The sequence below is a fragment of the Macrobrachium nipponense genome, chromosome 27 (genome assembly GCF_015104395.2).
Source record: "Macrobrachium nipponense isolate FS-2020 chromosome 27, ASM1510439v2, whole genome shotgun sequence".
In the NCBI taxonomy this organism is placed as follows: Eukaryota; Metazoa; Arthropoda; class Malacostraca; order Decapoda; family Palaemonidae; genus Macrobrachium; species Macrobrachium nipponense.
Genome location: NC_087216.1, coordinates 8,448,545 through 8,466,840, shown reverse-complemented (window position 1 = coordinate 8,466,840; position 18,296 = coordinate 8,448,545). Strand labels below are relative to the sequence as shown.

Here is an 18,296-nt window from a genome sequence, read left to right as displayed (position 1 = left end):
TCTCTGAAGGTGAGCGGTGGTAGTGAGTCCCTTAATGGCTGAGCCAAAACCGCTTGGGTCACCGTCACTCCGGGGTCACCAGTTGTGAGAGGTGGACAAAGAGGCAGGTAGAAGTGTACTGACTTTTATTACAGTCAAGGGAAATATAAAATATACAGCATGCGGACGGAAATGTGGTCACCGACCCGCGAGAGAGTAAAGTGGGTCGGCGAGACCCGATTTGTGTTTCTTTAGAGACATAAAATACAAAATATAAAAGTACACAATATGTGGTTATACAAGCTTTATACACTGACGGAAAGCCCGCTGAATGCTCTCTCAGGGGGAAGTAAGAACAACGCGAATGATGAATTATGTACAGAGAAAATTATGAATAAGCGTTGTCCTTACACGCCTCTAATGTCTACCAGAGAGTTGCTAGTACATCTTCCGGTATATTTTGCATCTTCCAATCTTGGATGGTCTGGGATGCAGTTTAGATATTTGTCGAGCTTATTCTTAAACACATCTACGCTCACTCCTGATATATTCCTCAGATGAGCTGGCAACGCATTGAATAGACGCTGCATTATCGATGCTGGTGCGTAGTGGATTAATGTTATGTGTGCTTTCCCTTTCATTTTTCCTGGTATAGTTTTGGGCACTATTAATCTACCTCTGCTTGCTCTTTCTGATATTTTTAGTTCCATGATATTTTCTGTTATTCCTTCTATCTGTTTCCATGCCTGAATTATCATGTAGCGTTCTCTTCTCCTTTCTAGACTATAATTTTAAGGATTGTAGTCTTTCCCAGTAGTCTAGGTCCTTAACTTCTTCTATTCTAGCTGTAAAGGACCTTTGTACACTCTCTATTTGTGCAATATCCTTTTGATAGTGTGGGTACCATATCATATTGCAATATTCAAGTGGACTAAGAACATATGTTTTATAAAGCATAATCATGTGTTCAGCTTTTCTTGTTTTGAAGTGCCGTAACAACATTCCCATTTTTGCTTTACATTTTGCCAACAGAATGGCTATTTGATCATTGCATAACATGTTCCTATTCATCATCACACCAAGGTCTTTAACTGCTTCCTTATTTGTGATTGTCCTCATTATTAGGTCCCCTAATATGCATATAGCTTTCCTTCTCTGTCTCCATAATTTATTGATTCAAATTTATCAGAGTTAAATACCATCCTATTTACCTCTGCCCAATCATATACTTTGTTAAGGTCTCTTTGTAGAGCGTTCCTATCTTCATCACAAGTAATTTCTCTACTTATTCTTGTGTCATCAGCGAAACTACTCACTACCGAATCCTTAACATTACTGTCTATGTCTCAATCATAATAACAAACAATATTGCAGCTAGCACCGTACCTTGTGGCACACCTCCGGATATTACCTTGGTTTCATCCGATTTCTCATCGTTTGCAATAACTATCTGTTTTCTGTTGTGTAAAAATTCTTTTAACCATCTTCCTACTTTATCTACGATATTGTGTTTTCTAATTTTCTTTGCTAATATATTATGGTCTACTTTGTCAAAAGCTTTTGCAAAGTCTAGATAAACCACATCTGTTTCATTTCCGCTTTTCATATTTTTGAATATGTTCTCACGGTGGACTAACAGTTGGGTTTGTGTACTTTTTCCGGGTACAAAACCGTGTTGTCGCCTATATTAAACAAATTATTTTTTATTAAATGTTTCATAATATTTTTCTTCATTACCCTTTCATACACTTTCATAATATGTGATGTTAGACTCACAGGCCTATAATTACTTGCCTCTAGTCTTGATCCACTTTTGAAAGTAGGGGTGATATATGCTAATTTGTGCTCATCATAAATCTTGCCTGTATCTACACTTTGTCTTAATAATATTGCAAGTGGCTTTGCGATAGAATGAACTACTTTCTTTAACAAAATATCAGGGACTCCATCCGGCCCTGCAGCAGCTCCATTTTTAATTTCATTAATTGCCTGCACAATATCAGCTTCATTAATTTCTATGTCAGCTAAATATTCACTATTTTCGTCCCACCTTTACTTTCTGTATCATTATCTTCAATTATCTATTCAGGGGTGAATTCTCTCTTATATCGTTCTGCCAGTATGCTTGCAAATTTTCCTTTTTTTCATTCGTTAATCATTCCCTTCAATTCTCAGAGGGCCTATTTCTATTCTTCTTTTATTCATCTTCTTCGCATATGAGTATAATAGTTTGGGGTTTTGCTTGATATTTAATAGGGTTTTTTCTTCCAAGTCCCGTTTTTCATTTTCTTTTGATTGTATAATCTTTTGTTCTGCATTTTCTATCTTACATTTTAGTTCTATAACTTTCCATGCATTTTTTTCTTTTGCAAGACCTTTTTTCCACTTTCTGATTTTCTGGAACAAGATCCTTCTGTCTCTTGGTATGCATGAATGATGTTTACTTTTCTTCTTCGGTATATATTTATCCACTATTTTCTCCAATATTTTATATAATATCTCCGTATTTACCCTTATGTCATCACTTACGAAAATGTTATCCCAATCTTTGTTTAATTCTTCATTATTTCTGACCATTTTATATTTTTACTGTAGAAGTTGTATTTTCCATATCCTTCCCACTTTTTCATTTCTTGCTTATCTCTATTTTCACTTGCTTTGGAATGAACTGTTAATTCTCTGACATTATGATCTGAAATACTCGCATTATAAACTATTATTTCTTTAACATAATTCATCTCGTTCACAAATACTAGGTCTAAAGTATTTTCCTTTCTTGTTGGCAGGTGATTTATTTGTTGAATGTTGTATTCTAGTAGCATATCTAATAGCTTTTCAAATTGCCTCTTATCTTCTGCACTACTATTACTCTTTTTTATATGTATAAGTACAACCACAGTCTCCTATTCGTTCTTTCCATTCTACGAAAAGGAAAGTTGAAGTCACCAGATAGGAGAATAGTCCAGTCCTTGTGATTTCTACATATATCATCCAATTTTTCAATTATTTAAGTCAAACTCTTTAGTATTAGGAGGTCTATATATTACTATGTTCATCAATTTTTCAGATTCAAATTCTACCGCTATTAGTTCACATTCTGAGTTACTATATTTCTCATATATTTTTCCTTGTTTTTTGTCTTTCCCATATATTGCGGTTCCCCTTGATTCCTATTTTTTTCTATCTGATCTATAAGTTTGGAACCCTTTTATTTGATCATCATTCCCAGTCTCTTGGGAATACCAGGTTTCACTTATATTCATTATATCTATTTTCTTTTCATTTTGGGTTAGTTCTTCTAAGTACTCTATTTTTCTTTTTGAGTTACTCGTAACTAACCTCCCTGCGCATTCATCACTATGATGGTTTGCGTGTTTTTCCTCCTTTCATTTAATATTGGTAGTAATAAGGATTTTCCCATGTCTCTTTCCTGTTCTTGGTATGTTGTTCTTTTTTTCATTTCCAGAAATTCTGACATTAAAAAATCCAACTTTTCCATAATATTTGATCTTCCTTCATCATAATTATTCATTTTGTGTTCTGAATCTGCTTTTAATTTTCTCCGTTTCTGCAATATCCTCTTGCATAATAAATACAGTTATTATCTCTTGAGTAGAATTTCGGAGCTGATGCTTTGAATTTTTTGCTGACACCGCTGCATATCTCATTGGTGGTTTGCTTTTCTCTTTTACCTGATATTCTTGATTTCTCTCTTTATTTGTTTCTTTCTTATTTTGGATTTTATTACTTGGTTAGTTATTTATTTGATTATGATTCATGGCTACAGGGTGCATATATTTGCATTTTTTGTCGAACTTACATCCTTTTCCTTCTTTTAGGTTTTTACATATTTTTGGATGCAGATCTCTGCAATCATCCCCATAGCCATCTAAGTATGCACATTTACCATATATTTCATAGTTTTGACATACCTTAGGATGTTTGTAGTAACATCTTTCTCCAAATCTGCAATTCCCTCTTTTCAAAAGGTTGCAGATTTAGTCTTTCTTGTCTATTTTTTCCTTTTTTCTCTTTCCGTCATTGTGTAGATCTGGGTAGAGCCTCTTCGGGATTTGCTTTTCTGTTGTCATATCGTAATTTATTTCTTCGTAGGTATGCTGCTTTATTGCCTCATATGTAGTATCAATGAGTATCTCTGCATCCATACTTTTATCTTGTTCTTTGTTTCCTTATTTTTTTCTGTCATTTCATTTTTGTTTACTTCTCTTCCGTTTTCCTCTTCTTCTTTTTCTTCTTTCTTCCTTTTCCTTCTTCTTCAACTATTTTGTACATTCAATCTTGATTTAATAACATTGTCTATCCATGATAGACATGTTGAACAAAAATTTTGTATCTTTTCTCAAATCTTGCATTACCTCAGCACACTGTGGATGGGTCGGAATGTTGCATGCAGCACATTTTCTGATTAGGTTTTGTGGATTGACTATGCTATACCAAACCTTACCACAGTTTGCATGCTTTTGGCATTCTTTTTTCCTAATGCATCAATTAGGATATTCACAAGATTCACCTTATTCATTTTCTTTGTCGGAATATGTTGGTTTATGTATATTTCTTTATGAGTCTTGACCACTTGGATTTTATTTGGAACTTCTTCAATTATTTTCAAGATGTTTTCATTAGATTTGTTCCAGTTTGAAGGATTATATCCTTCTAATATATCTATGAATGCTTTTGTATCTTTTTGGTTAGGACTGTTGCTGATTTCATAGATGAGAAATGCCAGTTCCCTTCTGCTACCTCATCGTATTGCGAATCCGCCAAGCAAGCTAAATTACGCCACCTCTTCCCGCAGTTGGAACTTACTGCCATCTTGTTCTGATTTCAGTATTACACTTGTTAAACTAACTTAGAAGACGCTTTATCCTACTATTTTCACACTAATCTTATCACCGATAGTTCACGAACACTTCTAGATATTTCTCAAATTCTAGTCGTATGTTAAACTTGTGATATCTGTTGATTAATCTGACTTCACGCGGGTACGTCTCACCAAGCAAGATGGCTACTACGAGAGAGAGAGAGAGAGAGAGAGAGAGAGAGAGAGAGAGAGAGAGAGAGAGAGAGAGAGATGATAATATATGTGTGTATATATATATATATATATATATATATATATATATATATATATATGTGTGTGTGTGTGTGTGTGTGTGTGTGTGTGTGTGTGTGTTTGTGTGTGTGTGTGTGAGGTTATGGTCCACAGGGGAAAAGCAAAGCTGAAAATTCATTTTAGCTCAACAGTCTAAGCATTGCTGTACTTCATGAATGTTTGGTTTGGTTCATCTCCAGACTCGAGAATTCGAGCATTGTTTCATTTGGTTGGACATACTGCTTAGAGTGAAGGATTTTCACTTACTCAGGGAGTAAGCCTGCAAACTTTGTTGTTGTTGTTGTTGTTGTTGTGGGGGTAGGATAGGTGTCTATGGTGGAGCCCGGAAAGGTCTGAAAAGGTGTTTCACGTTGAGTTGAAGATACAGAAATTTTAGGATAGGGTATTTATGATTTATTTATTAGAATGAAAATGTAAAAAATAGATAATATGCATGCTAAATAGTACAGAACCATTATTTCAAATCAAATTTAGCGAATTTATTTTAATTTTCGTTGATGAAACATGGCTCTATTTGACTGCAGATTTGATCACGGTTTCATTTACGTTAGTAATATAATGTCACAACAAATGCGTGAGGGTTAAATCTTGCATGTGTTCCGAGTAAGCTGGAGGTCGGATCACGCCTTTTTTATAACTTGGTCATAGCTAACTGTTGTGGTAATAAAACTACTGCAAATGATGACGATGGCAATAACTATCTGAACCCGTGCAATTTTCATGTTGGGAAATTTAATTATTAAAGCAGTAATTGGGAGACGTCATCCATCAATAATAATAATAATAATAGAGATGGGAAAGGGTGCGAGGTTTTATCAGCTTCTATGGAGAGAGAGAGCGAGCGAGAGGAGAGAGAGAGAGAGAGAGAGAGAGAGAGAGAGAGAGAGAGAGAGAATATCTATTTACCTTTTTAATCCATTAAAATCGTCTACTTCAAGTGCCGAGTTTTGTTGACAGTAAGTGGAAAGCGATTTATTTTAACAAAAGAACAATTTCATGTTGTGTTCTGATTTTTTTTTTAAGGACTCACGGAGATTTTACCAAGTCCGTCGGTTCTCAAAGTGAAATTTTCACGATTACAACTGACTCTCTCTCTCTCTCTCTCTCTCTCTCTCTCTCTCTCTCTCTCTCTCTCTCTCTCTCGTAAGTGATGATATAAAGGTAAATACGGAGATATTATATATAATATTAGAGAAAATAGTGGATAAATATATACCGAAGAAGAAAAGTAAACCATCAGTCATGCATACCAAGAGATAGAAGGATCTTGTTCAGAAAATCAGAAAGTGGAAAAAAGGTCTTTGCAAAAGGAAAAAATGCATGGAAGTGATCGAACTAAAAATTAAGATAGAAAATGCAGAACAAAAGATTATACAATCAAAAGAAAATGAAAAATGGAACTTGGAAGAAAAAACCCTGGTAAATATCAAACGAAACCCCAAACTATTGTACTCGTATGGGAAAAGATGAATAAAAGAAGAACAGAAATAGGCCCTCTAAGAATTGAAGGGAGATTAACGAATAAAAAAAAGGAAATATGCAACAAATTGGCAGAACGATATAAGAGAGAATTCGCCCCTAGAATTGATAATGAAGATAATGATAGAAGTAAGGGATGAAAATGGTGAATATTTAGCAGACATAGATATTAATGAAGCTGATATTGTGCAGGCTATTAATGAAATTAAAAATGGAGCTGCAGCAGGGCCTGATGGTGTCCCTGCTATTTTTTTAAAGAAAGTAGTTCATTCTATCGCAAAGCCACTTGCAATATTATTAAGACAAAGTGTAGATACAGGCAAGATTTATGACGAGTACAAACTAGCATATATTACCCCTACTTTCAGAAGTGGATCAAGATTAGAGGCAAGTAATTATAGGCCTGTGAGTCTAGCATCACATATTATGAAAGTGTATGAAAGGGTAATGAAGAAAAATATGAAACATTTAATAAAAAATAATTTGTTTAATATAGGACAACATGGTTTCGTACCTGGAAAAAGTACACAAACCCAACTGTTGGTCCACTGTGAGAACATATACAAAAATATGAAAAGCAGAAATGAAACAGATGTGGTTTATCTGGACTTTGCAAAAGCTTTTGACAAGGTAGATCATAATATATTAGCGAAAAAAATTATAAAACATAATATAGTGGATAAAGTAGGAAGATGGTTAAAAGAATTTTTACACAACAGAAAACAGATAGTTATTGCAAACGATGAGAAATTGGTTGAAGCTAAGGTAATATCCGGTTGTGCCCAAGGTACGGTGTTAGCTGCATTACTGTTTGTTATTATGGTTGCAGACATAGACAGTAATGTTAAGGACTCGGTAGTGCTTTTGATGAAGATAGGAACGCGCTACAAAGAGACCTTAACAAAGTATATAATTGGGCAGAGGTAAATAGGATGGTATTTAACTCTGATAAATTTGAATCAATAAATTATGGAGACAGAGAAGGAAAGCTATATGCATATAGGGGACCTAATAATAAGACAATCACAAATAAGGAAGCAGTTAAAGACCTTGGTGTGATGATGAATAGGAACATGTTATGCAATGATCAAATAGCAATTCTTTTGGCAAAATGTAAAGCAAAAATGGGAATGTTGTTACGGCACTTCAAAACAAGAAAAGCTGAACACATGATTATGCTTTATAAAACGTATGTTCGTATCCACTTGAATATTGCAATATGATATGGTAGCCACACTTTCAAAAGGATATTGCACAAATAGAGAGTGTACAGTGGTTCTTTACAGCTAGAATAGAAGAAGTTAAGGAGATTGACTACTGGGAAAGACTACAATCCTTAAAGTTATATAGTCTAGAAAGGAGAAGAGAACGCTACATGATAATTCAGGCATGGAAACAGATAGAAGGAATAGCCGAAAACATCATAGAGCTAAACATTTCAGAAAGAGCAAGCAGAGGTAGATTAATAGTGCCCAAAACTATACCAGGAAAAATAAGGAAAGCACACAGGACATTAATCCACTACGCACCAGCATCGATAATGCAGCGTCTATTCAATGCGTTGCCAGCTCATCTGAGGAATATATCAGGAGTGAGCGTAGATGTGTTTAAGAATAAGCTCGACAAATATCTAAGCTGCATCCCAGACCATCCAAGATTGGAAGATGCCCAGACCATCCAAGATTGGAAGATGCAAAATATACCGGAAGATATACTAGCATCTCTCTGGTAGACATTAGAGGTGCCTCACACTGAGGGACCTGGGGCAACCCTAACAAGATGTAAGGTCTGTAAGGTCTCTCTCTCTCTCATGCCAGCCTCAGAAGGAGAACCTACGACACTGACTACCCAACAGCAAGACCTAACTTTGTCAAGGAGAAACTGACCTGTTACGTAAATCTCCAGGATATTTATAACAAATTGAAGAAAGAGTATGAAAAACAGCGGAATTAGAACAAACGTACCGTACGTATATTTCCGCGTATAAGACGACCTTTAAATCCTAAAATACACCCTCCTGAAAAACTGGGGGTCGTCGTACATTACAGTTGTGACAATCAAACCTTGAATTGTAATTACCTGGCTTCCTGCAGTAGTACAGAATTAGACCGACGTAATAAATTGTAGTGTATACGAAATATGAAGTAATATTTGTGTAACAACAACCGGTGCGCAAACATATTCATAACAGGCAAAATGAAACCTTGAAATGAAATATTTATCCTGGTAGAAGACTGGTCACTTTTCAGATGCGTTTCGAACATCTTGACTGTACACTTCCGGGTATTTATCTTTTCTCTGCACAAGGCAATTTTTTATTCTTTCTTTTTTTCTTTTTACTCATTTCCCCGTTGCATTGTGAAACCTGGACACTAACTCGTGTTTTGAATGGTTGAGCAATTTGTGGCGATTTTTATTTATTTATTAATTTTTTTTTTTTATGTGGGATCGTTTCTTTCTGGATTTCTCTTTGTCTCTTTAATTCTTAATAAAGTCAGTGGCTCCTTTGGGCTTGTTCCATATGAATAGGTTTTCATATTCTGAATAATAATAATAATAATAATAATAATAATAATAATAATAATAATAATAATAATAAAATAATTGTATGATTAAGAAATAACGGAAATGAAACGCGGTTGATGCATCCAATTCATTTTGCTGGCTGATGAAATCAAAAGAAGTATCAGATTCTGGTTTCGCTCTGTTGATGAAGAAACCTTTCCAAGACCCTTTATGGTTTCTATCACTATCAAGCCTTCCAAATAGTGGCTCACAAAAGATAAAATACCCATCTCTTTCTAGATATCAACATCTGAAACGTAGTAAGCTGATATTACACCAGTGACATAAAAAGAAAGTCACAAATCCTCTGGGTTGGGCTGGAAAAACTATTCTGTCGCAGTGGCAGTGTGTCCAGTCTTTCTATTCTTATCGGTATCCATTCCTCTACTCAGTTTTTTTTCCATCTGTCCACCCGCCTGTGGTGTTTGCGTATGGTAACACTGCGTCCCGGGCTTTAGATAGTTACATTCAGCTTACATTCAACAATAATAATATCCTATTTCGAATATTAACCGTGTACTTCGCATACAGTAAATTATTAAAACACTTTTCAGTTGCAAATGTAGACCCAGATATCCTTTTATTTACCTAAAACTTACACAGCAGAACTATCTAAAGCCCGGGACGCAGTGTTGCCATACGTAAACACCACAGGTGGATGGACAGATGGAAAAAAACAGAGTATAGATATATTAGCACACGTTGCATTAGCCTCCTGAGACTACTGTGACGTCACCCTAGCCTCCTGAGACTAATCTGACGTCATCCTAGCCTCCTGAGACTACTCTGTGACGTCACCTAAGCCCTCCTGAGACTACTCTGACGTCACCGTAGCCTTGGCCTCCTGAGACTACTCTGTCTCGTAAGGCATAAGAGATCTGTTCAGTGCATCGGCCTCCCTGGTGCGGTGCCGGTGGATGTGACGGGAAAAGATAACCAAGACAAAGCCATACGCCCACAAATAGTATCAGTAAGGGGGAGAAATTCTGACTCTATTATCTCGAGGCAATTATTTTACATTTATATATTGCTAGGTCACGCATTTTTTCCACATTATTTATTTATAACTGTATCGCATGTCACAGTGTCCACGTTTTGAATACATTGATAATGCATTGGGTGTAATTCTCACTTGAATATTGATTCCTATTTCGTAAACCGTACACTTTTTTCCAAATTTTTTTTCCTTTTTAACAGCCGTCCAATGCGGTACCAACCTCGGGAGACTATCAAGATAAGTATGTCATTCCATTGTTATTCGCTCTCCCAGATAACCCCTATGCATACAATTACAACAGATGTTACTTAACGTTTGCCTTTGTGTATGAAATATCCTCCTTTCGGATGTGGTCTGCTTATTTGGCCAAGGTAACTGACCTTTGTGGTTGACTGTTGGGTTATCTTAGATAGCCTTATCTACGACGAGTAGTTACCTCGCGTCTCCCGTATAGCGGGGACGCTGGATACAAATGAAAGAAGAAATGTTGCAGCTGCATGGATGAAATTATTGTTTGTTAAGTTTATGCAACATCGCACGAGTATGAACTGAGAGAGAGAGAGAGAGAGAGAGAGAGGAGAGAGAGAGAGAGAGGAGTACGGAGGTATGTAAAAGTGAGGAGGAAATGGTTAACTTTCGTGAATGGATGGGTTAGTGTTTTGACATGAATCGGTTGTGGGGGGGAAAGAACGTAGGATGATAGTTTGGTGAGGAGAGTGAACAGTTTGTAGCCTTTAAGGCCCCGTCCACATGGTCGAGCTTTGGTCGACGAACTTTGTCCGATGTGACGTCAGAAGCGGAGAAACAGCGGGAAAAGTCAGGACTTTACTGCAGTTTCTCCGCTTCTGACGTCACATCGAGCAAAGCTCGGCCGTGTGGACGGGGACTAAGAGAAGAAGAGGCATACTAGAAAGTGCGGATGAATCGAGTGAAATAGCTATCGGAAAGGAAGTGCCTCTATGATACGGAAAGTGAGAGAGTGCATCTCAGAAAGTGATGAATAACGTAGAGTGTATGTAGTTTTTTTTTTCGGGGGGAGGGATATATTAATATTGTGGAAACGTTATGCAAAGGGAATTCATCCTAGAGTCAGCAGATGAAGTAAGAATATTAAAATGAGCATTGTTTCTGTTTTCTCTGGCGTTGTACATTTAGGGGTAGAACCTCTCAACAACTGGAACCAAGTCATATTTGATTGGTTTACCTAAACTCTTTTGGTACCGAGTAAACCTTGGAATAATTGTAATCCGGTTCTCGTGTATAGATAAATAGATGGAACACGCATGTTTAATATTAAGTATTAGAGAAATCAAATTTGTAGTGAACATGTGTGTTGTAGTGTATTTACTTCATATAATCGCTCGTAATTTGGAACATTCTATATCATTCTTGAGTCAGGCGTGATAACTACTCGATCACCTGATGGGCCAAGATTGAACAGCTAGTGACTTGACTCTATTTTACCTAAATAATTTTGGTTGACGAACAAACTATCACTTTAACGAGTTAAGGTGATAGTTTGTGATTTTTCAAAATTATTCAGTGACCTTCATCAGTAGGAAAACAATATCAATAAAATATTAGATTACAAGACTCGAAAACATGTACACTTAATATTTCCATTATAGACCGCTTGGCTTCAAGGACGATGCCCTCAGAGATTCACTATTTTAAGTAAATTGATCTTCTGTCTCTAACCCCTAAACTCAACTGGTAAGTGGCTCTGCTTGGAGCACGTGTGTAGTATGGTATAGAATTATCAAATATAATTGTGAACTTCCTCACCATATTCGTATGTCATCCTGTATTGGTTTTGAAACTTTTCACATTTCATGGCAAAATTCAAACTCACACTACTTTTCCGAAGTCTCAAATCAAATTAACAAACCTTTCCTATATCCAAATTTCTTAGCTTACCGACACACCTGTGGTCTATGGTGTCTGTAGAATACCAGTTGCTATTTGTGGACACCTGCACTTTGCAACTTTTCTCTTTACTGTCCTAAAAATCCAAAGATTTCTAAGCTTCGTCATCCTAATCGACGTCAGTGATCATTCAAGTTAAGACGTCATGGACCCTATAAGCAATCATTGTCATCCCAAGAAAAATATGCCTCTGCCTTTGTTATGGCTTCATTATAAAGTGATAATCTTGACATTAGCCTTGAATGACGGATGCACTTTAAATAAGCTGATCGCGTCATTGAAGTTGGGTCCCATACAAATAATTAAGAGTTGCTGAAACTAAGCATATTTTATAAGTTCCTTACTTGAAATTACTCAACGAATGATTCTTCATGGCGTGAATATATCCTTAGTAAGGTTGCCTTAGCCTTGTCGCGGAAGAAAGTGCTCCATGTATAATTATTTAGCGTAATTCACCTCCTGAGTTACTTCATTCCTTCTTCTGTTACGACGGCTCTAGAATTACTATCATCATTAGTAAATGTCTTTCACCTCAAATCACTAGAAATTCATCGGTCGTTTGTGGACAACAAGAACAACCTTTGAGGAGTGCGTCTCACGACCTCCTCATCACTTGTCAGTTAAGGAGTGAACTGCTCCTCCTACAGTTTCGAAACCTCTGCTCCTTATCACCTCGACCTCCGGTAGATAAGCTGTCAGAAGTGGGAAATTAGCTGGTCTGAACTTATCTTCGAGATAACGATAAGGAAATATTTTGTAGATAGTAGAAGAGAAGAATTGGGTACGCTTGTTCATTTCTCCTCATTTATTTTTATGTCGGGTTTTACTAAATTGTGGAGCCGTCTTCAGGGGATGTTGTTATCGTCTCTGCTTCAAGTTTTAAAGGTGACGACATAACTTTGTTCTTTCTGACTCATGTTGCTGCTTATTTGCGTCCTTGTAAGTCTGTTGATTTCTCTTCATTTGATAATTACGCTTCTTCCCTCTGTTTTTTATATATTTTTATATATGGACCTTCTGTATTATGAAAGCATGCTATGTCAAAATATTATTTTTTCGGTTTTTTCCGTAAGAATGCACATTTGAATAATAATCATCCAATACCGGATGCTGATTGTTTTTTTAAAAATCTCATCTTCATTCCGTCCAAAAAAAATACATTTTTATGATTCATTGTACATATTTCTGAACGAAATATGTTACACACAAGACAACGAGATAGAACAATTATTCGCTCCTTGTAGTACTGACGTGCTGATAATGTCCTCAGCCTTCCTCTCCATTTGATAGTATACGCACTAAAAAAAAAAAAATGTATTCGTATGTGGTTCTTACACACCAACACAATCTAGCCACAAGTATCAGCTGGGTGTTAGTGAATTGGCCTTTTGTAGAATGCTGATATTTTTACGTCGTTTCGCAAACAGAACATCGTTCATCAAGCGGGAGCCAGTGCCACTAGGTGCGTGACTGGCTTTCGTTATACAGGAAACACCAAGCATCGTTCTGTCCCTTTTGCTGTTCAGCTGGACACTTTTTGCCCACACAAATTTCTTGGTCATTTTGTAAAAAAGGTAAAAATATTGCTTAAGACTTTGGTTGTGGTCACCTTACAGATAGGCTGGGCATCTAGAAAAAAAATGGTTTTTCTCTCTCTCTCTCTCTCTCTCTCTCTCACACACACACTGGACGTGGTTCGGGTCACGTAAAGCCGTTGGTCCCGTTGCTGAATAACCACTGGTTCCATGCAACTTAAAACACCATACAGACAAACGAACACACATACACACGATATCCCTTGTTCAGAAATAGAGGATGGCTCATAATAAGAACAAGCAAAACAGAACTCGCTACCTTATTCTTACTTACATTGCTGAATCAAGGATGAACTCCATATGCAGAAAATTTCCACCGTATTAGTCTCCACATATACACACTTACCACTCGTGAATAATGAGGCCTTTCCATTCCCGTCCCTCTTCCACTCAATGTATCCAGCACTTTTAGGCTTTTTTTTTTTTCTCCTCCACACTAACGCACTTTATACTTACTACTCTTTCAAAATGTTGGTCTTCCGTTGTCACCTTTTAATTATTTCTCACTCACGTATGTTGGGCGAACACTTCTCTTAATAACTGCAACTTTTTTCTTTCGTTTGTATTCAACATTCACTGTTTTTTTCTTTCTTTCTTTCATAACGGAATATTAGCTCAGTAATCCATAAATTCTACATTTGGCTTCCAAATACACCCCTTTTCAGTCTGGCTTCTGTTCTGTGAGGTTCATCTTATTCCTCATTACATATATATATATATATATATATATATATATATATATATATTATATATATGTGTGTGTGTGTGTGTGTGTGTGTGTGTGTGTGTGTGTGTGTGTGTTGTGTGTGTGTGTGTATAACTCCTTTGCGAAACAGTTATTCCGTTTTTTCTTCAAGCATGCTTAACATTTATTGCTCTATGGTTCTTATTCTTCCCAAATTCCCTGGACGATCGGACTGTAGTTCACAATCCCTTTCAACGTTCTCTTATTCACTCTTATTTTTTTTCTTAATATCTCGTTACCATTTCAAAGCAACACCAATCTCATCTCTCCATCTATAAGATATTAAACCTCATCGAGGCAAAATACACGCTGCCTCTTACCCACTTCTACAGCAGTCCTATTTTTTCAGTAGCCTCCCATAACCTACTTATAACAGTTTGTTTTTTCCATTGAAAGATAAGTACGATACAGCCTCCATATTTTATCCATATGATTTTAATTGCAAATTCTCAGTTGTTACACTTGCACCCTCGTTATAGAATGTTTTTTTTTTTTTTTTCGTGGAAAAATAAGTGCGATACAACCTACATATTTTATCCAAACTGAGTTAAGTTAATTGCAGTCATAGATGTTAGACTTACTCCGTCGTTATAATATTTTTTTTATCGTGTGTATAAATCATGAGAGATGGTAGACTGCGCATGTGACCACTTTTTCAGTTAGATATTTTGTTTTCTTATAAGTGCCAGTTAGGTGAAACGATTTATGCATGGTGGCCCTCTTGCCGGCCTTCAGTTGTACCTTAACAAGCTAGTTTTATGTTTAATCGCCATTTGACCGATTATAAGAAACCATTCTTGATCACCAATTAACTATTTATTTAAATGAGGTTACTATAATGTATTTTTAACCCTAGAAATAAACATGGGAAATTAAATTAATAAAGTGAAACTGACTTATAATAAATTGACTCTTCCTAACGAGTAGACCTTCTTAGGTCTTGTAGTAGTCCTAATTGGGTTCGTTTTTCCCTCTTCTGTTCTTTCTGGTTTCTTATCCATTTGTTCACACAAAACACATAGAAAATAAAATGTTTAGTAGATTTTATGATTGAAAATGGCTAATTCGCTTTCTAAAGTAGCTTGTATGTTCGGTATAAAAGAAAAAAATCACGACATGCAATTTCATTCCAAGAAGTTATGGTAATACTGTCCATGGCAAGAAAACTGTAATTGTGGTAACACTGATGTTGCGATAAAACGTAAACAAAAATATCTGAGCTGCTGCGGCATCTGCCTTGGTAAAGTGGTTACGCGTTGCAGTATCTTTGTGAATTTTAAGAAAAATATGAGAAGAGAACGTAAGTATGCCCCATCATAGTGGCTGAATTTGTTCAGCATCTGTAATAAGTACTGTTAAAACTACACTTAAGAAATTATTTCTTTCGTAAGGCATTCCATTTCTCTGACTGCTTTCATCAGGATCTCTCTCTCTTATGCATTTGGGACCATTATTGATGCTGGCGACGTTGCATATCCCTTTAATCTACAGGCGTAGGAAATCTAAGGTTAACTCATAGGAGATCCTAGTGGAAAATTGTGTTGATAGGGACTTTGAAAATCGTAAATGAACCCATTGCACCAACTCCAGTCGTCCAAAATGCCATCACAAAATACTGGTAGTCTATAGGGTAAGTAACCGAGCAGCGACATAGCAGCCATCGGCCGAGGTCAGTGTTTTCTCCTAGGTAAATTACGAAATAATGGCATAATTCTAGCTCGATTTTGGGAAGCAGCTTCGTTCTGAGAGAGATGGCTGCTAGGGTAAACAACCGCGGACGATCCATCGTCATCGCGCTGTCCAGGCCTTATTCACTCGATATTTAATTGGTGAAACAAGAATACAATTGCAACTCTAAGCATACCATTCAAAAGATTGAAGTTTCGTCAACATAATGTGATATATGAAAGCCCCATACGAACTAAAATAAGCATATGAGCTCTTCGTAAAATATGTTTTCAAGGCAGTTTTGAAATTCAATATGCGGCAATCGTGTGGCTGGCCGGTCTAACCACGGATAATCCACCATCTTTCCCAGCCTTCCCAGCACTCATTTGAACAATGTTAGCGGATATATGTAATGTTTATTGATCTTACTCACGATTGCAGTTGTAATCAGCACAATAAAACAACATTTTGTTGCCTATATTAGTGAAAGTATGAAACATTTTATTCCCGGGGTCATGGTTTGAACTGAATTCATTTTTACCTTGTAATTGGTAGTTTTATCCTTACTGCCATCACAACTGAAACTCCACAGTGCTTATTTGATTGTAATTATACACATTTTGGTCTTAATCCCCTCCACATTGCACTTGAACCACGTTGCTGTACCTGGTTCCTAAGCGCTCACTCGGCAAACAGTTACGAGCAGCAGGCGACTACATGTTTATGAGGGGCAAAGCTTTATTCCCTTAATTGTTTACTTTACTCATTATTTGGTTTAACTTTACTTCAAAATGTTTATTTAATTCTTGTCTATTATTATCCCTTTTTTGCAGCCAAATTAACCCTGAAAAATTACAAATATTTCTGAAGTACGAGCAGACAACAGCAAAAAGACTCATCGTTGCCAATCTAGTGGAGCTTCACACATACGCCAATGCATTTACAAACTGTTTCCATGAATTCTAGTTGTCATAGTAATGTAGTAATGATAAAATTGCTGTAATATGTATATATAGTACAAATAGATATGCTAATTTCACTTATTTCCCCAGTTTTGTGTAAGTCTTATACCCAGTTTGGAGGGTAAACACATACCAATTGACAACACTGATAAACAATTGAAGAGCGCAAAATGCCGCAAAGAATGCCGTAGTCCCCTTGAATAAGTACGAATAAGTGCTGGTAAGAGGTCGGGGTTACGATTGTTGTGATGAAAGTGCCCCAGCGTCTATGGGTACAAGTGGTGTGCGGATTTAGCACAGGAAATGGGAAGTTTGTTGTCACAAGTGACTCTGCAGACATCGAGATGGCGTCAATCTTCAAAATATTTGGAGTTGTAAGTAAAAACTTCGAAAGCGTTTTGAGGTTGTGGGCACTGTGTTGGCCACCCTTTTCATTACCCTCCGTTTAAATCTTAAAATATGGCCTAATTTCTAAGTTTGGAGAAAATACTTACTTCAAAAGGAGAGTAGAAGTCTTGAGCTCCTGTTACCACCACCAACAACTCATGATTGATGACCATCTCCGGTGTCAGGACGTGTTAAAAGTACTTTTTCGGAGGGTGGCCTAGCCGTGGTAGTCGGTGAGTTGGCCAGTCCACGCAGTTGTTTACCCTATGTCGCCACTTGGTCATAAAGGGGAAACAACCAACTGGACTAGCTGAGCCAGTTTTCACAGCGTGTGGATCCACCCTCCAAAAAAAAAAAAGAAAAAAAAAAAAGTACTTTAACACTTCCTGACACCTGAGATGGGCACCAGTCACGAGTCGTCAGTGGTGAGAGCAACAGCTCGAGACCTCTACTATCCTTTCGAAGTAAGTATTTTCTCCAAAGTTAGAAATTAAGGTCATATTTTAAGATTAAACAGTGGTTAATGAAAGTCTAGCCATGCGCATTGCAAACATACCTCCATGACGCTTTCGAAACTTTTACTTATAACACCAACAATTAAGAAGATTGATGCCATCTCGATGTTTGTGGAGTCGCTTGTGTCAATAAACTTTCCATTCCATGTGCTAAATCCGCACACCACTTGTACCCATAGACACTGGGACACTTTCTTCGCAACAATCGTCAACAGTGACACCAACCGGGCAGATCCAAGGAAACTACGATTTTTTGGTAGAAGAAGAAGAAAAAGCGTGCACTAGATAATTATTGAAATAAATAGTTAAGTGGCAGTATAAGGTCATGAATTGCATAAATTTTT

At 36.7% G+C, this 18,296-nt stretch overlaps 2 protein-coding genes across 3 annotated transcripts in view; one reads left to right on the top strand and one right to left on the bottom strand.

The window, feature by feature from the left end:
• Window positions 1–12,725, bottom strand: part of LOC135200800 (beta-1,3-galactosyltransferase 5-like) — a 75,285-nt gene extending 62,560 nt beyond the window's left edge. For both annotated transcript variants that reach the window (XM_064229453.1, XM_064229452.1), the window contains exon 1: window positions 12,425–12,725. The gene's annotated coding sequence lies outside the window, so the exon portion shown is untranslated. The remainder of the gene's footprint in view (window positions 1–12,424) is intronic.
• A 192-nt stretch (window positions 12,726–12,917) lies between these two features.
• LOC135200496 (afadin- and alpha-actinin-binding protein B-like) overlaps window positions 12,918–18,296 on the top strand; it is a 137,067-nt gene continuing 131,688 nt past the window's right edge. The window contains 1 exon segment of the mRNA XM_064229146.1: window positions 12,918–12,965. Within this exon segment, the coding sequence (XP_064085216.1) occupies window positions 12,933–12,965 (33 nt within the window). The 5' untranslated portion in view covers window positions 12,918–12,932.